This window comes from Orbicella franksi, chromosome 9, assembly GCF_964199315.1.
Source record: "Orbicella franksi chromosome 9, jaOrbFran1.1, whole genome shotgun sequence".
Lineage (NCBI taxonomy): Eukaryota > Metazoa > Cnidaria > Anthozoa > Scleractinia > Merulinidae > Orbicella > Orbicella franksi.
This window is the reverse complement of record NC_138153.1, coordinates 20619080-20643064: the sequence shown is the minus strand read 5'-3', so window position 1 is coordinate 20643064 and position 23985 is coordinate 20619080. Positions and strand designations below refer to the sequence as shown.

Here is a 23985-nt window from a genome sequence, read left to right as displayed (position 1 = left end):
TCGTGCAATTTTGGTCTGAAATCATACTTGTGATTTTAGATCAAATTGCACTCCACTCAGTTCAATTGCCATTATATATTTTAACGTGGAAGGTTATATATGAACAGTAATCACAGCAATTCCGTTTTTGTTTCATGTATACCAATGCCTCCAGAAAAGTGTCAGCGATCACTCGCATGGTTGCAGAGATGACTGGATCGGGAAAAACGGTCTGGGGTCAGAAACTGTGACAAAAAGGCTCAAAACGTGATCGATCAGCTGACGGAGAGAACAATCTGATTTTAATCGCAGTGGCAAGCCGCCACATCCAGTTATCGATAATGATACCAAGACTCCAATTTGTCAAGAGTGTTCCTGGAAATGATACCTATTTTGATATCAACATACGTTTATATCCCCTACTGTACCGAACGATTCAATTGACTTCCACTAGAGGTCTCAAATTAAGTAAATTGCTTTTGCTTGTGTCGTCCTTTAAAACCATGGATGTATTTTCAAGCTCACATTCGAGAAGTATTGCAAAGTGATCACTAAAAAAGCATCTCAAGTATTTCTGAAACTAGTAAGGCCTTGTCATTTACAAGTAAAGAAGTTTAATCAAATTGCAGCAGTTCCTATTTATATTCATGACTCGTACACAGGGATAGCTGAGCAGCTCATGCCTCGTCCACACTGCACCGGAGAAATTTTAAAACGGTGTTTTCCTTCTGATAGCGCGTCAACTGTTTTCAGTCCACACTATGCCGGAGGAATTTGAACACACAACGATCAGCGGTCATTTTGGATTTGTGTTTAAGGAACTCGGGGGGAAATCACACGATTATCGTAACGTCATCGTTTTCTAAAAGCTCCGTGATCCGTCCACAGTAGAACGCAAAGACGGCGCCTTCGATTTCTTCTGGTTTGAAGGGTGTTTTCGAGCTCCGTTTTCGTGACGAATTATTGTGGACGGTAGGCCTAACCGTAGAAACAAAGCTGCGTTTTCAAATTTCTCCGGCGAAGTGTGGACGGGGCGTCAAACTCTGAGCTGAGATGAAAACATCACAACTGTCAAACCTTGTATATAATTATACCAAAACACTAAATTAATGCCATATTGGGGCACGTTCATTTTATACCAACAGGAAGCACCAAGGTTTTCATGTTAACGGCAAACTTTAAACAGCAGTTTCAGGTTAGGCAGTTGGCGTTGGATGTTTCTGACCTCTATCAGTTTAGCTACGATAACATGAAAGAATAATTTCACTTGAAGAGGCCGCCATATTGAATTTCCAGACAACAGCAGTGTTTGATTTTCCAATGGCAACAAAAACTCCTATTTTCACTCAATGGCTAAAAATTATATCTAACCATGTACTAAAAAACTCGTTTTCTAATCTTCTTTCTGAGCACGTGGTATAAACAGAAATTCGGGATAAAAAACGTTCAAGTAAATCACTTCCGTGAAAACCTACTTCTCGGCGTTGAAAACCCGCGTTGCTCCAAAAGTGACCGCAGCGCAGAGTCACGTGACCTCTAGCGGTTTGCCGTATAAGGTTTCCGCTGAAAACCTCGGTGCTTCATGTCACTAATTTGCGTTCTTTGTCATTGTCACAGTTTAGTTCCGCCGAATGTAAAAACATATTTAATTAGGGTGGGAGCACACACTCCTTCCTCCCAAGACTTTGCCACAACGTCAATAACCACATGCAGAATAGGCCATTTCCTAGTTACCTTGTGCCTCCGTTTCAAAACGAGTCTTCGTGCAAACCTTTTCTTATGAAAATAGGTTTGATCTGCGTGAAAATGAACCTGTAGGCGGAACTCACTTTCATATGAATGGTTTAGCACAAAGACTCGTTTTGACACAAAGGCAAACGGCAACTCGGAAATGGCCTATTTTAAACAACTATCAGATTCGGTTTTTGTGATATCCAGAATAATCAAGGTCGAGGTAGGGGTTATCAGCCGAAGTTCAAGGCTGAGGTTAATAACCCTCACCGAGACCTTGATTATTCTGGATATCACTAAAACCGAATCTGATAATTGTTTTATTATACATTGAATACATCAAAAAAAAAAAATGGAAGTCGTGTCTTTGCTTCTTCACTGACGCCAAGCAACACAAAGCACACAAACTGGACATGATGACCTTAAGAAATCATACACTACAGTCATAAATAACATGACCTTGAGTGTCCTTGACATGATTATTGCATAATCTGCAGTTAGATGACGTCACAGGCGCTGATTTCGAAAATTCACAGTATGCTTTCGGCCAATCAGAAAAGAGTTAGTGAGTTCAATGCATAATAAATCCAGTAATTGGTGACGATATAAAATAATGAAATATTTACAGGGAATACTATTTAACACTGATTAAAACTGTTCATACAATAAAACAATTCTGGAAAGTAAAAACAATAAAAAACAACTATCATCTAAGTACTCTCTAACCTGTTCCTGCGGAACAAAGCTCTATCGTGTATCTTTTTTTTTCTCCTTGAAAACTCACTAAAAGAAGAAATTTCCCTCTTGAATTCCCAGGCCAAGAATAACCACGTTGCCAGTATAAACGGAGACAGTTGTTTACCAAAGGGAAATTTTTTTTAACGAACTCACTTTTTAACAAACTCTCTCATCATGGGCAGGGTTTAGTCTCGGACCTGGCGTACAATCTTTTTTACCGCTTTGGCGTTTACAGTAGCGAGTAGAATATGTTGTAAGCATGGCTCGGGCCACTACAGGTCTCCATTCTACCAAAAAAAACTACTAACTTTTAAATGAGAAAGACACAAAAGTCAGTGCCTGACGAGAAACGGACCCGTGACCTTGAGCACGCACGTCGGATATCGGCTCTAACCACCGAGTTACAGGTCATTTCCTGGTCAGTTCTAAAACCCCCTCAAGTCTAGGTGAGTAAATAGATTATTAGGCTCAAATTGCTGAAAAAACTAAACTAAGTAACTCAGACAGAAAAAGTAGAGAATTTTTACATTGTATGCTTTGCCAAATTAGGGTGCTTCATTAAATGCGCATTACGACGAACACGTTATTAACCCTTTGAATAGCAAATTTTCGCCAAAAAATACCCGTTTTTACCGTTTAGTTAGGTTTTTTGGCTGCTATGACGCTAAATAAGCCTAAGTTTTGCTAAGAAAGCTTTTTTACCAAAAGGAGAGATTTTTCGAGGATTACGTACAAAATTGAGCAATATTTCAATTCCGGGCATGCGCATAAGCCAAAATTGGGACTTTTCTTTTTTTTGCCATTAACGGTTCTCAATTTTGTTTGTTGCCCCTTTCTTTTCTTTTTTTCTCGGCTCTTTTACTCTGGCTACCTTTTGCGTTACCTGTTCTTTCTGGCTGCCGCGAAACGTTGGATGTTAATTACGGGCGAAGCCTAGAAAAGGACCTTGATCAATCATAGGCATAGTGGACCATTTTACCACCGTTTTTGCACCAAAACTGATAACGTTGTTTTTCGATTTGCGACGTCGGAATGTCGTCGATATCTAAATCTGACCATTGTACGGAAAGGCCTAGCCTAATACTACTATCTGCTTATCACGAACATCTGATGACATTTAAATTGATGACGTCACAAGTGGTACAGAGAGCATGAGCATTAATTACGCATAGATATGCGCAATTGGGCCTCAAAGGGTTAAATTGTTATACCCTGTTCTCAAGTTAAACAAATATTTTTCCACACCATTTATATTACTCAGTTGAGTAACTAACACGACAAAACTAATTAGTTTTAAAGCTATTTTCACTTACTATCACAGATACAGTGGAACAGCGATAATCCGGACACCAACGGGCCACAAAAATATGGCCGTATTAAACGGGGTGGTCGTATAAACGGATTCTTTGAATAAGAAAATGACGGACTGAGTTATTGTTTGGGCCAGAATAAAGTGGCCGGAATAACGAGGTGGCCGTATTAATGGGGTGGCCGTAAGGCGAGGTTCCACTGTATTTGCACTGCACCAGTTCATCTAATGCCTTTACATTTACTTTCGAGACTACATACTGTTGTTATCTGGGAGATTTTTTCCAACAAAATCAGCCGTTGTCGAACTTCCATAATTCCTAGTGACCATCTTGGAAACCTTCACATCTATGCCGTCTCAACTGCCAGTGACATGTTGGTGTTACCTTGTGAATAATCAGTGGAGGACGGAAGTGGAGGATGAGAAGCTGTGGCTAGTGGTTCGGGATAAGGGGGTACGACAAGCTCTGTATTTGGGGCCGATGGTTGTGATATTTCAGGTGTATGAGACTGTGGAGGGTATCTCATATCAAACTCTGTATTAGAGTGCGGAGATTGTGTAGTTGGTGGTTGCTCGGCACCACGTGCTATGGGGTGTACAGGAACGTCATGTACAGAAGACAAACGCCTGATCTTGGTGGACTTGATTACAACAAAGATGATCGAAAACAAGACAACTGCAACAACAATAGGCACCACAATGGCAGGAACGTTGACCCCTTGAGCTATAGAAGGAATCAAATAACAAAGTAACTCTTTTGTACTGTGAGCTTTCTCTGTTATGCAGTATGATTGTCAGAATACGTTAAATCAAATCTACAACACTGACTAGTGTCCATTGCATTTATATAAAACATATTCCACTTGGTTTGGCATTTTATTCACAAGTTAAAGTTGTATTTCCCATTGCTTCGGATTATGATAACGAACATTCAAAATTCACTGAAGCTCATTCTAATATCTCAAATTTTAAACTGCGCATACGTGTCTAATTTGACAATTACCTCCGTGACTCACAAAATGACAGAAAGTTTAAATGAGTCCCTCGGCTGTGCAAGGGAGGACACTTTGCAGACATCTGCTATCTAAGGTGACTGATGAATCCTGACAGGATTTAATTAAAACAAATTAAAAAACCACAATTTCTTACGAACATATAATAACTAAGAGGTCAGTACCTTTCTTGGACCGGACTGTTGCTTTAAACTTGTCACTTCTCTGACGGGCATAATATTCAACGAACATGTGATTTCCGTTAGATGTCACAACATCATGATAGTTTGAACTGCAGTAGGTGCCCAGAAGCCGAGAAGATGATGAGGTTCCATCTCTAACTTTTACGTATCCACACGAGCAGCTCGAACAGCTAGATATGGTCATCTTTGTAAAACTCAGCTCCAGAATGTAACCATTCGCCGTGTCAATTTTAAATGTGCAACTCGAGTAAGGTATGCTGGTGGGATAGTAGTCGTCAATATCTAGACTGCTTGCAATGGATGACGAACTTGAGCTTGCAACAAAAATTTCTTAAAGAAAAAGTGACATATTTAATGGTGAGATCACAATTACTAACGCAATAACTGGAGGGTTAAAAGTGACGTCATGTCTGTTCTAAAGTGCATCCGCTATACATTGCCCAAGGTTCTTAGGGCAGCTGCAAGCTACAGTGTATTAGAGCTTTTATCCAGTCGATGACAATGGCTGATCGAAAAAAGTAATCGATTAATCCATAGTTATCGATGGAACGACTCAATTGACATCGACTATTTCATTCTGTGTTGTGTAGCTATCGCTCCGTTTTTAGATTCGTTTAAATCTGATATAAAGTTACCTTTACCTAGAAAGAAAGGTAACCCTAATCCTTAATTTGCTAACTGTATATTTCGTGTATTTACTGAATTTTAGGCTGAAAAACCGCAAAACCAACTGGTGATAACAAATCTAATCGTAACTCTCTTAAAATTCTCGAGCGTGACTGGTTATTCCGGCCGCGCGCCAATTTGTCACGTTATCGACAAGCGATCATCTGGGTGTCTACTTAAGCAATAGACCACAAGTTTTTGTGGTTTATAGGCTGATAAACCGCGCGGGATGTCGGAAGAACACGAGAAAAATTCGTAAATCACGAGCTTACAATTATCCCTCGAGTGCGCGTTGGATATGAGATGATAGATAGCCAAAGATGCGCGTAGCGCCGAGTTGGCTATAATCGTCTCACATCCAACAAGCGCGACTGAAAAAAATTGTTTAATTGAAAACGCCCCCAAAAATATAGAAAATTAGAATTAAAAAACGTCACAGCAAATTACGCGTACGCTTACCATATGTGTAGAGCATGATATAATTGCCCTTAGTAGCCACTCAGCTGAGTTCTGTTTGGAAATCTACGAATCTGATTGATTCTATCATCGTTTTTTATTCCCTGATTGACAACGATTGCGCACACGCTGCTCTTGAAACTGAAAATCTGCACACCCAGCAATCAGCCTCACGATGGAAGTTGCAAACAACAACAAACTACCTTTTATCGGAATGGAGCTCATAAAGATTGGAAAGCAGCTGAAAACATGTGTCTGCTGGAAAACAACAAATAAGGGCCTTCTTCTCCACTATCAAAGTCATGTTGATGCCCGTTACAAACGATCCCTTCTAATGACTACGTTAAACCGTGCCCACTGTCTCTCATCCTCACCAGATCTATTTCCTGAAGTATGTGACAGCTTGAAAGGGATCTTCTTGAAACTGAAGTGCCCAGAGAAGCTCATTAATTCCACCGTAACTAGATTCATCGAGTCGCAAAATTAACCATAAGTTCGCGATGTTCAAGCAAATGCACCCGTTCGGATTATTCTGCCAGCCAAGGATAAATATCAGCTGACGTTGTATGAAGACAGCTGTCCGATCGTGGAAAGAAAATAAACAGCGATCTACATGTACGCCCAGTTTTCACAAGCAAGAAAATTGCCGATGACATCAAAGTAGCAGAGGCCAAACCACCGTTAATAAGTCAACAAGGTGTTGTCTACAAATTCAAATGTGATCTGTGTGAGCTATACTCGCCGACACCTTTTCCAACGCATTGATGAACACAAGTATTCAGCTATAGGAAAACCCTGCATGACGCCCACAATCAGAGGAACAAAGATTTTTAACGAACAATTTACCATCCTTAAGAAATGTCGTGGGAAATTTGAATTCTTAATTTACGAAATGCCCTTCATCTATGAAATGAAACCTAAACTGAACACTGAATCCGAGTCAATTAAAGCAACACTATTTAGTACTTAATTAACACTCTCTACATTCCACATTGTAGAATTTTTAATGACATGCAACGAGACTTTCACACGCATTCTTAGTACATAAATTACTCATAAGAATCTGACTTTAAGAATTTGCTGATGATGAATGAATCATCGAAACGTCATTCGAAATTATTATCGCCGATTGTTATTCTTAATTGTTTGTCCAAAGCCTCAGTTATTAGAACATACATACATACATGCTTCATTTATTCCAGAAGCAAATTAGATATACGAATGAGAACTAAAGATAAGGACTGACAAAGAAAGTTGAGCTTAGATTTAAACTGCTGAAGGTTGTCAGATTTCACTACATCTCTTGGTAATTCATTCCATAATATAAAAATCCTAATGAAAAATGAATGTTTATGGCAATTAAGTCTTGCGGGTTTGACATAAAGTCTGTACGGATGATTTTCTCTCATATACCGAGTCGTGACGAAATCAAAAAAGTCTTCAAATTTCAAATGGTAAAAACACTCAATAACTAAAGATAGGGAAGTTCTACGGTCGGACAGAGTTGACTATTTTAGTAGTTTGTATCGGTTTTCGTAGGACATCTCTCCTTTGCGTTGAGTTAATGAAAGTCTTGATGCTCTTCGCTGTACGTTTTCAAGGGTACGGATGACCTTGACAAGGTACGGACACCAGACTGGTACCGCATTTTCCAAGATTGGCCGTACAAGAGATTTGTACGGCCAAGAAAAAACATTTGCATTAGCGATGCCTACAGAACTTTGATAGAACACAGAACTTTGTTCGCTTTACTCACAAAAATACTAATGTGACCTGTTTTGACAGAAACATAACATCATAATAACACAGACATAACGACAAAGGAAAAGATTAGTTTTTTTCCTTATGTAGTTACGTTCATGCTTTTATGTTGCAGTTATGTCAGGATGTCAGCATGTTCACACTACAAACATAACGACATAACGTCCTTCTTATGTCCTTATGTTTATGTCGTTATATCGCAAGTGTGAGCTAGGCCGTGCTATTACCAATACAAAAATAACAAGCCTAACGATCAACCTCGTCGCCATGCACAATTTTTTTTAGAAATCAAGCTACTCACAAAATGTCTGTGCTCGCGCTGGTAATATAAACAATAGCATCCATTATACCGCGGTATTATTCAGAATGATTCACTTCCATGATTTTGCATAGTAATATTGAAGCGTGTGCTAAAATTGGACAGGAGAAAGAACTTACTTGTTTGATAATGTTTGTTACAGGCGTAAATTGAAGCTTTAGACGGCGAGTAGGTAGCCGGGTATGTAGTCCAGTACGGGTGCGTTGGCCATTGCGTTGGCCAGTACGTTGGGTTTGGAGTTGAAAAGCTGACTCCTGTTTGGTAAAATGCCATAAATCCAGAATCACTGGTCCAATAACTGGAGTGGAACTGAACATGAATATATCTAGACGAGGTGACAGGCGAGGGGATTGTAGAACCACAGTACTTTCCTATCTGGACACCATACTCACTTTTCACCTCAACGTAGTCGTCGCGACAGGGGTAAGAATACTCTACATCAAATTTCGTGAAACTTAATTTTATGTTCTTCCACCGAGGTACTGGCGTTATAGTCCAGTTACATGATATGCTGTTTGGATAGTTCCAAGGAAAATTGGGGCTGTAAATGACGCCAGCAGAAGCTCCCGGGTCGATTTGTGGACAACCTAAAATAACAACTTAAGTCAATGAAGTTCATAACTGAAAGTGACCTCAACGACTGTGCCTCACTGCAACCCCTTAAATGTTTTGTTTAACATCAGAAAATCCGCACGGTGATTCCTGTAATTTTGTCTTGTCCACTCTATTGGTACATTAATAAAGAGTTCAATATTCGCCAAAATTCCATGGCTATTAAGTTCCACCAGGAATAAGGAACCTAGGGAAGAAGCGTAGTCTTTTTTATGTACCTTGAGTATTCTTCACACGACAATGGTGTATATGTTATTTAGCCAATCAGAGTGTGCATAACATCCCAGCTAGTAATATTCCTTGTATTTTAATGCTAATTGTAGTTTGTATTTATAACCCTCATTAACCATGTTACTGAATTCGACGTGCAGAAAGTTGATTATTTACTCGAAATTTCCCTTTTTTCTAGAACATTTTTATTTTACTCAACAAATAAACAATAACAGCAACAAGGGATGGATAAAAAACAACTAAACACGAACAGTTTGACCCCGCTGATTTGAACTTGCTTATTTCAAACCATTTCCCTTGGATCTGCCCGTGTCTTTTTCAGTCATTGGCTATTTTGAATTCTATTACTTCCAGATCCCCGTTATTTCGAGCTGATTTCTGTTTCCCTTCCCTGGACGGCGCAATGGCCTAATTGTTAGAGTGGCACCGGAAACCGGGCGGAGTGGTACGAGTTCTAGCACTAGGGCCTGTTTGTCGAAAGACCGCGAAACTTTTCGGGCCCGCGAAGCCATGTCCAGTTAATCTGTATCTAAAAACAGAGAGGTGTATACGTCTGAATCTTCCTGTACGAAGGGAACCTCTGTACATATTAAGATTATGTGAATAAAATAGCTCTGCATTCATTAGGTTTGAGATTTTGCTATGGCTTTCCGGGTGCGAAAACTTTTCGGGACCTCCAAGAAAAGGGCCCCTGGCAAGGGTTATGGTGTTGCGTCCTTGGCCCTGACACTTTACTCTCGCAATGCCTCTCTCCACTCAGCTATGCAAATGGGTGCCGGCGAACTTAAAACTGGGTGGTAACCCTGGGATGGACTAGCATCCCATCCAGCGTGTAGTAGAAAAACTTTTCGTAGCTAAATTTTACAGAAAACGAGGTAAGCTCCAGCAGCTAGGCTTACCACTTGGCTAGTTGCGTATTACGGCAGCCCAGAAGGGTCACCTACCATTTTTATTTTTTTAATGTTTGTTTTAATTTTTGTTTTCATTTTCGTTTTTTGTTTTTTTTACTTTTTGTTTCCGTTTTTGTTTTTTGTCTTTTACTTTTTGTTTTCGTTTTTGTTTTGTTAATTTTTGTTTGTTTTTGTTTTTAATTTTTGTTTCCGTTTTTGTTTTGTTTTTGTTCTTCATTGTCATCTTTTCTTTTCTGTTCAAAAACAAGAAATAAAAACGCAGACAAAAATTAAAAACAAAAACAAAAATTAACAAAACAAAAACGAAAACAAAAAAAAAAACAAAAAAAAAAAAACGAAAACAAAATTGCAAAAGGCCTAAACAAAATCAGTAAGTGTAGACCATCATGCTTTGCTGGCAGTATCCATGACATGACCGTTGTGTGATCTTTTGGCCGTCAAGCGTACGGCCATTTCATTGCTTGTCTACTTGTCTTGGGACAAGTACAAAGGTCACAAAGATTTCAAGTAAAGTCAAGGATATTTCTTCATCAACTTTCTTAACTTGTAAAAAGGTGTTAAAAGGTCGTTATATAAATAAAAGCATATCATTTTCAGAGCTCTCAAGCCTAACGGAAACGAATGTAATCTTAAGCTCTCACAATGAACTAATTATTGCACGCGCGCCTTCGGAGCTTGCAAGACTTGCCTCATTTGTTTTGAAAGTCTGGCTACGGCCCTAAACTTCTACTGGCTTCAAAAGCAGCGAAGAAATTATTTTCACTTTCCACGATGATCGTTTCGTTTTTTGCGTGTTCTGTGTTTTATTTCTATTTTATTGTTTGAGGTTTGCGTGTTTCAGTGTAATAGAAACTTGACAGATGGAAACATATTGCACGTGGGCTCCTTCTGGCGAAGGAGACAATACTGGAAGGGACCCATACCTTACTAAGGCCACTGAGGGGGGACAGAATTTGCCTTTCATGCCTTACATGCCTTGCCTTACATGAGTGGCACACAGTACAAAGACCCCCTTTGTGGTAAACGTTCCGTACTTACTACTTTCACGTCATGGATTGTAAAGTTCCCAACTGCAAGTGAAGCATGATGGTCTACACTCATCGATTTTGTTTCGGCCGTTTTCGTTTTCGTTTTCGTTTTTGCTTTTGTTCAATGCCGGTTTTTGTTTCTGTTTCCTTTTTGAACGCAAGAAACGCAAAACAGAAACCAAAATTACAACGAAAGGCAAAACGAAAACTAACACAGAAATTACAAAAAACAAAAGAAAAAACAAAAACAAAAACAAAAGTTAAAAATACAAAATTAAAAAGAACAAAACAAAAACAAAACAAAAACAAAAATGGTTGGTGACCCTTCTGGGCTGCCGTAAGTTGCAGACCAACTGATAACTCTTATTTTGTCGTGTTACATTGATGGTCATATTATGCGACTACAAATACAACACAGTTAATACTGTCGGGTCTTTTAAATACGGACACTGAAGGGGCAGACCTGAGTGTCTGTATTACAAAGTTAAAGATTATATGAATTCTCGATTCACTCTGGGACTAAGTGAACTGTTCGTAGTAAAGACGTCTCCGTATTCTCTTCCTCTATACATACTGACACTCACTTCTGCCCTTTCGGTGTCCTTAAAGAGGTTCTACTGTCCATTGTCTGAAAAACGCACCTGATGAATCAATAAGTTCCCTGTAATGAGCCACGAACCCCTTTTTTGTGTTGGAACTATCAGACTTGAATTGCATGTACATGTATCGACCGGACGAATAGACTGGTGAGGGAAGACTGCTACCACAGCTTTTTGATAAACGAGGGGAGGAATTGTCGCGTCCATCGAACAATTCTACGCTGTCAAAGCTACACGCTGAAACATATTCCAGTTCAAATGTTGTAAAGTAGAGGAGGACTTTGCTTCCAAAGGGAGCAAAGAAGCGCCACATACAATTCTCGTTGTCATCGTAATTGTTAGGATATCCAGGACTGTAGATTGAGCCATTTGGAGTGCTGATTAGATAAATAGTTTCAACAAGTCCACTACATCCTGACCCTGTCAACCAAATAATCATTTAATTATTGGTTAAAGTTCTAGGGACAATTAAAAGTAAAACCGGACAGTTAAAGTTTATTGATTTCTTGGGAGCATAGTCACGCGATTCACGGTCCGAGGTTTTCGTGATCCGCAACTTTCTTTCGCACAGAGGCAATTTTTCCTACTACTGACGTAATCTGTTCCCAGAGTCGGCTATTTTGTTTGGATGCCAGACCTACGTAATTCTCTTAATTTAAGTAATTATTTTCTGTTAACACTCAGAAGTGCAAGACTACATTGTAAAAATCTGAATCATATGAGCTTGTTTTGACTACTTAGACAAAGACTTCTATTGTACGCAGTGATTCTTATAGCTCATTGGCCCTCATTTGATTTTCCCTCGAAAGGGTCAATAGCATCTTTCTAACCTCTTTCTTACAAGTAGTTAGATTCCAAGATATTTTAACTTGAAGGTCATTTTTAACTCGTGAATTGCGTTAGCACGTTACAGGTTGTAAAGGGGGAGAGGATTATGCAACTTAGGGGTTGGCTGATCATCTGTTAACTTTTTTTTCGAAATTTCGCTGTTTTACGGGGCATATATCGTTTGACATCTCTAGGGCAACATGTTACGTAACTGCGAGTGTTTCGCTAAAAATGTAATTTTAATTTTAAGTGTGTTAAAATTTCCGGTTCGTTTGTTGATTGGGGAAAGTGTTTTTTTAAATCTCAATTGTTCGGGCGTACGTCACGTAATTGTGATGTAGATGCTGCGAAAGGTTCAATTCAAGTCACAAAAAGGTTGGTTTCTATCTGTCAACATTATGTTACTGCGTCGGTAAACATTTATTAAATAACCTTTCTGCTGTGGACATGAAGTCCGGAGAAAAGATCTTTGGGAAAGTTAAAGTTAGGCCCCAGTTATGTGAAAACGTAGTCCCTGTAGGCCAAGTCAAAGTTGACCCTGTATGATCATTCATAACCCTTATTGAATAACTGAATGTGCAAATATCCCTCTTTCTTTGACTTTTCCGCGGTCATTCGATCACAGTGGGTTTTGCCGAGTTAATTGTCACCTCTTTGATATGAATTTCTGCTTAAAACCTAAATCTAGGCATTACGTGACACTCGCCACGCCGAGAGTTGCCCCGGTTAGGCGAGCCAAAGCGTTTATATAAAGAAAAGTTGTCCCGCTTGCCAGGGTTACCCTACCCGATTTGTCTCGCCCCCCGTAACGAGTTCGCGATCCCAATGTAAACGGTTGGTTGAATTTTGCAAAGAAATAAGCTAAAAGTTACCTCGGCCAGGGTAACTCGGGGGTAGGGTTGTCTCGGGTACTCGATACCATATAAATGGGGCCTTAAAGAAGCGTTGGTTATTTCTTATAGTAATTTTTTCTCTTTAAAACATGAGTGTTTCTTGATAAGTGAATAATTAGAAAGCTTTAAGCTCGGGAACAAAATCTGAAAGGTAAATTGATCAACATGAAACGAGCGTGGGACAAAAACAAAATCAGGAATCGAACTCCATATATGAACTCATTTTTTCCTTTGACCTTCCACCCCATGTCATGTTGATCAATTCACCTTTCACTTGAGTATTTCGTTTTTGAAAGGGTAATTCCATATTACACAAGGTTTAGCTAATATCAGTCATCATTCACTGCGAAATTCACGAGTTTCTCCATGTGGTAACAATGCCATCTTGTTGCAGCTCAACGTTTTCCCCTGCCAGAGATGTAACCTGTCATGGCAAGGCGTTCGTGCTTGCTTTGCAAAGTTACTAGATTCCTTCAGATACCGGAAAATATCTATATACTTGACTCAAAAAGAGAAATTCACTTCACACTAACCAGAGAAACGTATTCAATCGGGATTGCTGTGGCTCTATGCGAACTAAAAGTCTAAAAAGAATTATCTAGGAAGCTTTTTCAGAGACGACGCTAACACCAATGACTACCCCTAATAAAACATAGGCACGCAAGGCGTGCAAGAGTTAATTTTTTGTGAATTAAAAGCTCCTGGAAGAAGCAACACTCAGTGGACCCTTCTTAACAGTTATGATGAAGTTAATCCAACAAGTATGTTTGGTTACGATGTACAGCGAAGAAAAAAAAACAAATTTAGAATTAATTTCACCTTAGGATATGTGATATCAAGCCTACTTTGATCAAGGTTTGATTTTTAACAGTCGATAAGTGGCTTGTTTATTAAAACTACATGGAGCTGTTACCAGCAAGGCAGCTAAACATTATGCAGTCTGCCATAGTAGCTAACGGTAAACGGAAGATTGGTGTTGATTCTGGATAATTTTTCTGACTCATTTTATAACAAGAACAAATTAAATTATAACATGGTCACGCGGTAGTATGGTCTTCTTCTGTTGCCAGCAATGATCGTAGTTTTTTCGGTTTTGATATTCCATCAAACCACTTCAAAATGATATCGATTTCAACACATTATTGAAGGAAAAGAGCGTTACCTAATTGAAGACTTGAAACAACCAGACACATGAAAAACTGTATAAATTTTACTATACGCCGTGAAATCTGTAGACCTTAGAAAGTTTCTTTGTCCCATTACCCTTCTCAACGCCTGAGGGCCTTTTTGGTGACAAAAAGTCAGTAACAGAAAGACGTAAGTTTACCTCTTTGAACTACGGAAGGAAGCTGTTTCAAAACGAAAGAACCACTGTGTCGCCTCAAAGTCTAATGTAATTAATTTGCGATTTAACTTGCCGCCATGGAGTCTTCAGGAATATTTGAAGAGTTTCTATAAAACAAACTTTAAGAAAATCACTGCTAAAAATTTCCGTTTTTAAGAATTGCCATTAATGTAAGATATTAAAATGCCGCTGAAGAGACTAAGAGTGCGTTCCTTTGGGGTGATCTGGATCAGGATCAGTGATCCAAGATCTGTCTGGATCATGGTGCATCAAAGGAACTGATGAATCTACTCTGGTCATGGATTCATCAGTTCCTTTGATGCACCATGACCCAGACAGATCTTGGATCACTAATCCTGATCCAGATCACCCCAAAGGGACGCACCCTAAAAAAAAGACTTCCAAACATTTATATTAAGTCTCGACGTGCCGCTAGATTGGCTTCTTGTTTGTTTATTCTGACCGTGAGAACAAGAGTCACTGATTCGTCAGTTTTAATTGCAACCACTCGTGCGTGAAAAAAAAGAGGGTCAAGTTACCATTTGAAATTAACAAATAAGGCCCGGGTCAAACGCCGTACTTCACATGAGCCAAACCCAATTCAACCAATTAGGCTCATGTGAAGTTCGGCGTTTGACCCAATTAAGTTCGACTGATTTTATTTGGAGCGCCTGAGGCGTTCTTCACGCCTGGCCAGCCGTGAATAACGCCTGAGTACCGACTTTGCGACAAACGGCGATCTTCACGAGTCGAACCAAACGCATAATCAAAGGACTAAAGGCGCCATTTTGACCTTACCTTGAAAAACCACTGAACAAGACCGCTTTTGTTATTTATTTGGTGTAGCAGATCGTTTCGACTGAATTAAGTTCGACGTTTGACTCAAACAGGCGTTCTTTTAATTATTTGAGTCGACCCAAACTGTCATTGGGTTCGGCTCATGTAAAGTACGGCGTTTGACCCGGGCGTAAAAATATCTTTACCTGCGACAAAAACAAATTTCAAAACTCCAGCAGTGTTCTCATTCATAACTACCAGTCGGTAATTTCTTTCCTTTTGACAGAGAAAACCACTTCAAATGAGTATCTCAGTATTGATTCTAAGAAACGTTTTAACGGGAAGACAGTACTACTCCGTAAACAGCGTTACTTAATTGAGACTTGCATTCACAAACTGAAAAATTTTTGCGCAAACATAAATGGTTTCGACTTAATTCTTTTTTCATGAACTGCATGTAATGCAAAGGATATCGATCGGAACTGACCTGGTGAATAGCATCACGGACGAAAGCCCCCTCACAATCGCAAAAGAGTATTTTGCACTAAAAACAATCGCTCCTGTTCTAGAAATCACCAAGTTGTCAAGACTAATTTCATTCGAAATTTCAAGTAATGCGAAAAGCAAAGCCTTGATGGTATATTGATGACATGTTAGTGTATATCAAAGACTATGATTCCTCGGTTGATTATCGAATTTTGAAATCTTTTGAAACCCATCTACAAAGTCCTGGGCTTAACCACAGTAAACGAAGCATCGGAAATGTCGGAATATGGTCAATACAAGAATACCTGTTTCTGTTTATAGAAAAACAAAGATGGCCGTTCTAAAATTTTCACAAATATGATTCACCTTTACAAGCAGCAATTTGATTGGTTGTTTATAGTAACCCCAATCTGACTGGTGTGACACACATACATCACTCACTCACTCACTCACCCACTCACCCCCTCACCCACTCACCCACTCACCCACTCACCCACTCACCCACTCACCCACTCACCCACTCACCCACTCACCCACTCACCCACTCCCCACTCACCCACTCACCCACTCACCCACTCACCACTCACCCACTCACTCACTCACTCACTCACTCACTCACTCACTCACTCACTCACTCACTCACTCATCCATTGACCCGCTCATAACATACCCCAGACCCGTTGACTAAGAGGTCTTCTTTTTACAAAGAAAAACCTCAATAAGAGATTCATAATTTACCTTCGAATTTCGCGAGTATCTAGATCTGTTTGTGATCTAGTACGCCAATCGGTCTAGAAACCCTCTCAAAGTCAACATGTACAAATGCCAACAATCAATAAGAGACTATGATCTTGTCCCTTAGTTTCATATTGAAATTAATAGGACCTTCAGAAAGTGATGCCTTTTTCTCAAAAATACCACACGGCTGGAAATTATAGTAACAATTAGTGTAGAAAATTGCACGAATATAAGAGCCAAAGTTTTTGTTATTCCTTATGCGAATTGCAGTACTAATTGTTATTATAATTTCGACCCGTGTAGTATTTTTGAGAAAATGACGTCATTTACTCAAATTCTCGACCAAGACTTGGAACAAGGAGAATTAATGGCGGCCGTAAATTCTCGGAAATAACGGTCCAAAAAACGCGCGTTCTAATGTTCGTAACAGATTGAAATTTGGCAAGATTTCTAGGAAAGACCAATTGTGTAGGAAAATGTGACTTAAAAGGGAGTTATATGTGCTTAGTGACTAAAAGTCGTTACTCGAAGTCTCCACTTTAAAACTGAATAGACAACCTTAATTTAATATGAGATACACTTACTAATTTATTTTCTTTGTTTGCTTATTTTGTTATGCAATTGAGTCAGTAATAAAAAGTCACAAACCGGTGTCCCTGCGGACTACTGTGACTTACGCTTTAGGCCACCTTTGAACTTGGTGTCTGTGCACGATGCATGGGTATTATTCCCGCTGAGCACTAACCTAAAGATGCCTTTTTGTCAGATAAGTAAGTATCTACGCCATAAAGTGATGTCCGTACCCGACTTCTTTTACTTAGATACTGAAGTGGGTACCGGTTTCCTGTCATGCCTATTTTCCGCTCTTCCTTGCTACGCGCACAGTTCGTATCAGAATGACGTCTGACGGACCGAAATGGAACAAGGATACAAATAGTGTCCTTATAGATGCCTAACAACGATGCTACCAAGAAAAACATGAAATATTCTAGATGCAAAAATAAATTTATTGATGTAAAGTATATAAGAACTAATTCATATTTGAACTGCGGTAGTAGATGAATGAAGAATGATCATCGCAGTAGATTTCCAATTTAAGCAATTGGAAAGAAGAAGCCTGAAAAAAATCAAGGCTTCAACGGGATCCGAACCCGTGACCTCCGCGATACCAGTGCGATGCTCTAACAACTGAGCTATGAAGCTACACATTGGGAGCGAGGTCAATTAATTGAGTTCATATTTGAACTGCGGTAGTTCAGTGTGCTTCCAATGTGAAGCTTCATAGCTCAGTTGTTAGAGCATCGCACCGGTATCGCAGAGGTCACGGGTTCGAATCCCGTTGAAGCCTTGATTTTTTTCAGGCTTCTTCTTTCCAATTGCTTAAATTGGAAATTTACTGCGAGGATCATTCTTCACTCAATAAATTTATTCGTGCTTCCCGTGAAATTCCGCGCTCTTTTGCGCTTTTCATGTCCAAAGTGATATTACAAAAGTACGATAGCTATATTAAACAGTAATATCAAACGTGAAACGCATATAACATGGATGAAGTCCACACAGTTAAAGTGTTGAGAGAATGTGAACACAATTCTACACAGTGTAGCTAGCATCTGAACACAGCCTCATGTTGTGCTGGTGCCCAGCACTAGTGCTCGGCCACCGAGCATGATGTGTAACACAATGCAACGAATGACTAACTCTTGAAACATGGCAGCTACAGTTCATTTACCTTTATCAACTCATAGTTGATAATTAACTAAGTGTTATACGTGTCAATCTTACCTCCAGCTATGACTTGTGGTTCCGTCAAAAGGAACACTGAAAATCACCAAAAAATATCTAGATTAGAAAGTGCCTCTGTTCACCTTGCGAGCAGAGCCTCTTTTATCGCTTTTTTGAGCGGACAGGAGACGAAAAAAAGAGGCTCTGCACAAATCTGCTTTAGCCTTTGAAGTCGCCGTAGCCCCAAATCTCGGGCTAGTCATTCTGGTTTACAGTCGTCAAACTGGTTTTTCGAGTGCGAGCATCAACTTTTACGAGAAACCGATGGTCGAAACTGAGCCCACTGGATGCAAGGAAAACATGGCGGCGAAAGGGCCGGCGAAAGGAGATCGTGCGAAAATGCTTGACGATGCTCTGCTTACACGCAAACATCAGTCAGCTTCTTTCGTATCTTTAGCCAGGGTCACTGGTCACGGAAAATCTTTCATTTTATAAGCTTATCAAGCTTCGCTCCCGTTCGCAAAAGAGTTGGAAAAGCACTCTGAACTCTGATTTTCTCTGCCCGCTAACTGCGCTGATCGAAGACCAAAGCCAAACTTACCAAGTTTTCGGTATGAATTGTTTGAAGCTCGAGGAATTTAAACAAGGCGACCCCGGCGATTTGTTGTTTTCAAGTAAAGCATTAAGAAGGTTCATCAAATCTGAGCGAAGAAAATATTTTTGGTGTTGTTTTAGATGAAACTCGTTGTGTGGTTGTTTGGTGAGTTGTCATTTTTTTTTCAGATCATGAGTAATACTCATCTTTACTGTTTTTCAGTGTTACTTTCCTTTGTATCGGTGAAGGATAATTATGCACAAACCTGAAATAATTTAAATAAAACGTTAAATAAAACCAAGAATTAAATTGAATCATGATTGTATATACCTGATAATTTAATTATGATATCATTTTGGTTTGAGAGATAAACTAGGTTACTAGAAAGCATATTGTGCTGTTTTTATTGTTACTCAGGCATACTTTTGAGCATTTTTATTATTAGTTGGCATTATTTAATCTTTGCTACAATGAATCAACATTAATTACTGATTAATTATCACGTATTGACATTCACATGGTGATATTCATGTCACACTGGTTAAGTTGGACTGGTAGTCATGGCCAAGTTCCCTTCCAGGCTGCCTATTCTATAGTTTGGCAACATACAGTAAAAGTAATTCTGAAAGTTCCAGTGTTTGCCTGACTGCAACAGCCAGCACAAAGTTGCGGAAAAATTAATAAAACTAATAAGATGTTAAAAATGACAGCTGTCAAAACCATTAGGATGTCACCTGACAAAAGAAATGTCAAATATGTTGTTGAAAAAGCTAAGGGTGTGTTCCTTTGGGGTGATCTGGATCAGGATTAGGGATCCAAGATCACTCAGATCATTGTGCATCAAACAAAAGGAGCTGATGAATCCATGACCAGAGTGGATTCATCAGTTCCTTTGATGTACCATGATCTAAGTGATCTTGGATCACTGATCCTGATCCAGATCACCCCAAAGGAATGCATCCTTAAGAGCAAACCACAGGATACCTTTAATTGGCTTATTATGATATGGTAAACAATGTGCATGCTGAAAAAATCACAGTTTTCTGCCAGTCGTTAACAGCAGTGACGTGGTGACATTGATGACACTTTTCAACACTTCTTTCCATGAAAAAGTAAAATTAGGGACTATGTATCACTCAAAGACCCTTCAAGACATCAAGGATAATATAATGTTTTCTTCAGGACTGATTCACTGTCTCACAATGGAAATACTTACCTGGTAATAACAGCTAGTGCCCTGGGAACGGGAGTTAACATACCCAACATCTGAAAGGGTTGTTATTTTTGGAGTGCCAGAGAACATGGAATCCTACCTTCAAGCAGTTGGAAGGGGTGAAAGGAATGGTTCTGATGTTTTGTCCATATTGTTTTACCATGCATACCACTTGTATCACTGTGATCCCACAATGAGGGCATTTGTTAAAACAAAGTTAAATGTAGGCATGTGGAAACAGTTTCTGAAACAGTTTTTTAATGAGAAGATACAAAAACCTTCCATACTGCACAAGGGCTGTGATGTGTGTGGTAAACAGTGTGATTGTGGAGCCTACCCAAAAGAAATGTTAAAAAATTATTCTTGAACGATCAAGATAAAACTTCCTACAAGAAGGGAGATCAGAGCCATGTAAACTTGCTGAAAGTTTTATCTTGATAACCCTTTTCATTATAATTCTATTAATTTGTATTATTTTTGACAGCTTATATTAAGTCAAGAGGTTGATTAGAACACATTTAACAAATTTGTTTAGCATTGCCAGGAGGTGCAATGTCTCTTAGGGGTGTACGTGCAAATCAAAGATTTCGGTTTCACTTATAATATGGGTGCTTAGAACAAACTACCTCCCTTCCACGTTGTACATTGCTGTCATTATATTTCTGGTGTCTTTAATTTAACTTTACGTTAATTAGTATAATTGCCTATAGCTCGCTAATCCGGCAATGGTGATCAGGAGGGTGCTCAGGTGACACATTTATAGTGAAGGTGAATACAAATTACATAAAAGACATATTAACAAATAGCACACGAAACTACTCACGCATGCATACGATTTATGTGTGCTTGATTACAAGGAAATTTGTATTCAAATGTCCTTTCAACTATTGTCCTCCAGTGCTGATAAGAGTTCGGTTTTGTAACTTTATCCTGCCGGATTGCTTCGGTTGTGTTTGCTTCAAAACTGTTCCAATTCTAAGTCTAAGACGGACGACTGTTTTGCGATCTTCTTGGCAAGGACATCGTGACTCCACAGTATAAAGTTGTACTTACTTCCAGCACTGCACAAATTTAAGCATTTAGCCCACAACAGAGGCAGCACGAATCCTTTTCATTCTTCACCTTAACTGTTCTTATTCAATTTTAACTAGAGTTTGCAAACCAAGGGTAGGAGGCAAAACCTCCAAGTTCTACACGACGACTCTTTTTTGCGCTCTGTTTATATTCTACATGAAGGGCGATACGGCCTGGGTTCGAAACTGTATCTTAGCAACGCCCTGAGCATGCTCAATAAGAACTTGACACGATTCGTGCAGAGTCTTTTCTCGGTACAAAGGATATGTACCGTAAGAAAAGGCTCTGCTTGCAGGGTGGCCTCTGTTGTGCAAATGCAGGTATTTCAAAACAAGAAAAAGATCAGATCAGTCAGCTAGCATTAGAAGGCAAACTATCGTCCAGAAATGTCATCGTCAGAAATATTTTCCCAGGGAATGCAACACAATCTGGGCTTAACTTTCTGACAATTTTACATTATTATTTAGACTTTATTTAATTATATAAGAAAATTTACACTGACGATTTAATTATGAATAAGTGCACAGCAGCCAAAGTAGGAAAGCTCTCGCATTGGCTGCTGCTTATTTATGGAGTTTGCCCACTTAGACCACTTTCAAACAAATGACAGAGGCCGAGGTGACAGAAGAAGCGCTTGATGTAGCGCGACCGAATAAAGAAGCCAGGATGAAAATGAAGATTCTGAGAACGAAGATTGTTCGATAATGGAGCGTGAAAAGGTTACTGCTTCCGAGGCAAATGCCGCAGTATGACTATTGTACAACTTCGTTGTCAGCAGTGACACGGCAGGTGCCCGGGAAAAAGAAATTCTCCAGTACCTTCCAATTATGGAGGACACATTTCTTGCCATTGATGTCGCGGGTCGAAAAAAGCAATCGACATTGGAAGATTTTTTAACTGAAACGTGGAACTTTGTTTGTGTAGAGACAAATCGGGAAGATGATCACTAAACGACATTGATGATTTCCCACTGGTGTTACTGTTACTTCTGAATTGTTACTGTTACTTCTGAAAAGTTTTAAATTGAAAGTGTTCTTGAAATTTATGTCCTGATTGTCAGCGCGTTACACTTACAGTTTACAGTATCAAATGAATAAAAGTAATGATTTCTATGTGTAGTATTGAATTTTTGGTAATTTTAAATTACCCCGTTAAAACGAATATTTTTGCTGTTAACCAGATAATTCATTATGACCGGGTCTTCGCTATAACAAAGACCCCGCTGTAACGAACATTTTTTTTTGGTACCGTGGCACTTCGTTATAGCGCGGTGCCACTGTAGTGAATTTTCACCCAAACCTTCGAAATTTTCGAAATTGCTCTTCCTGCAAATTCAATCTTTTACATTCTATTTGCTTTCAGAATAACCTGAATTTCGATCGAATGGTTTGCAAGAAAATTCAACAGTTTTCGGATGTTCTTGAAACCTCGGGAAATTTTCGTACCATTCGCTCTCATTCCAAAATTTCAGAGGTTTTTGTCGAATGGAAAGCGACCGAGTCACTATTGTACTTAAATATTCATGATGCAAGTGTGGTTCAATCATCTTTTCATGGAGACAATTGTTGGCAAAGAAAAATATGTTCAAACTGAAACTTGCAATAACTGCTGAACTAGTCTTGAAAACTAGGAGCAACGTCCAATCAATCTGTATTGCCACTTAACAAAACTTACAACTCCAAATATCTAATTAGATTCAATGAAATATTTTTCATCCAAAAACACACGTCACAACGTTGTCAATAACAACGCACACAGTAAAAAATATGTAAATTATGATCATGCCATCACGCGATTCTTGGCAAGAAAGAGCAGATTTTTGCTTTCTTGCTACCAGTACGCGTATTGCTTTTTTTGTTGTACAATACAGACGAGTACGAGGTCTCAAACTTGAAACATTAACGCTTTTATCAATGGCCGACACGGAAAACACGCATCACAACATTGCCACCAACAACGCACACAGTAACAATATGTCACCATATCAAATCGTCGAATTCCTTTATTTCCGATTTTGTTATTCTCAGTTATTCTTGATCGTTGAGCCGGTATCATTCTCTCCAACTAGCGGTTACTTGTAATAAACATCCTGTCACGTATGCACGATTTTGACACAGATCTGGGGCACAAATGCGCTTGATCTACCTAACGACGAGTTCTGTGTAGTTCTGCAAAACTAATATGTAATTGAAGTACGTGCCTGGGATGCTCTAAGGAATGAGATATTGATCAGACATATGATGAAGCAATGTCGTGAACTTCACTTACCGAAGACGGATATTGTGAGCCCTCTTGCAAATATCATTTTCCAAAGACTTGCCAGTATACGACTGTCTCCTTTCGGTTACGATCTGAAAACGATAGCTCCGTCGATGGGATATTGTATGCATACACCGCCAGAAAACACTTTCGCATCGCTACAGGGGCCTTAGTCCACTTCATTAAATGGGTCCTGATTCTGTCGTTATGGGCCACAGGCGCCACAATTGACGCCTTGTTACAGGCCATGACGCAGCGGACTTGGCAGACTTCCAGAACAGTCCTTCGTCATGGTTTATTAATTACCCGCCGAACAGCCTAGAACTCGCTTAGCTATTCTACCCTGAAACTCATGAGGTCGACTTGTGGCAAGGCTAGATTAGAGGTTGTAGGGAACACTTTAAATTTGCAACTGCAAAACGTTCAAAACAAGGTCACATTTTTGTCACAGAATCTTTCTTTGCTGGCGTATATTTCAGAGGTATTGTCCTACAGATGTCAAGATGTTTGTTATTGCTTT

General features: G+C 39.3%; 1 protein-coding gene across 2 annotated transcripts; it reads right to left on the bottom strand.

Annotated features, from left to right (window-relative positions):
• Window positions 1–4103: 4103 nt before the first annotated feature.
• Window positions 4104–23980, bottom strand: LOC145497935 (tolloid-like protein 2). 2 transcript variants are annotated; one of them, XM_081477813.1, is made up of 6 exons: window positions 23475–23980; window positions 18385–18420; window positions 11578–11955; window positions 8274–8741; window positions 4935–5282; window positions 4104–4481 (listed from the first exon to the last, which is right to left on the bottom strand). In XM_081477813.1, exons 1-6 carry the CDS (start codon window positions 23509–23511, stop codon window positions 4105–4107), a joined length of 1644 nt encoding a protein of 547 aa, XP_081333939.1. In that variant the 5' UTR covers window positions 23512–23980; the 3' UTR covers window position 4104. The 2 variants fall into 2 exon arrangements, with proteins under 2 accessions (XP_081333939.1, XP_081333940.1); XM_081477814.1 differs by having other exon boundaries at window positions 18385–19184; window positions 20136–23976.
• Between the last annotated feature and the right edge of the window lie 5 nt (window positions 23981–23985).

Coding starts and splice junctions, on each gene's coding strand:
- LOC145497935 (XM_081477813.1), bottom strand. CDS start 23,511: ATGATATTTGCAAGAGGGCTCACAATATCCGTCTTCG. Junction 11,956..18,384: donor ACCACAAGTCATAGCTGGAG/GTAAGATTGACA, acceptor TTTGGTTGACAG/GGTCAGGATGTAGTGGACTT. Junction 5,283..8,273: donor TAACAAACATTATCAAACAA/GTAAGTTCTTTC, acceptor TTTTTCTTTAAG/AAATTTTTGTTGCAAGCTCA.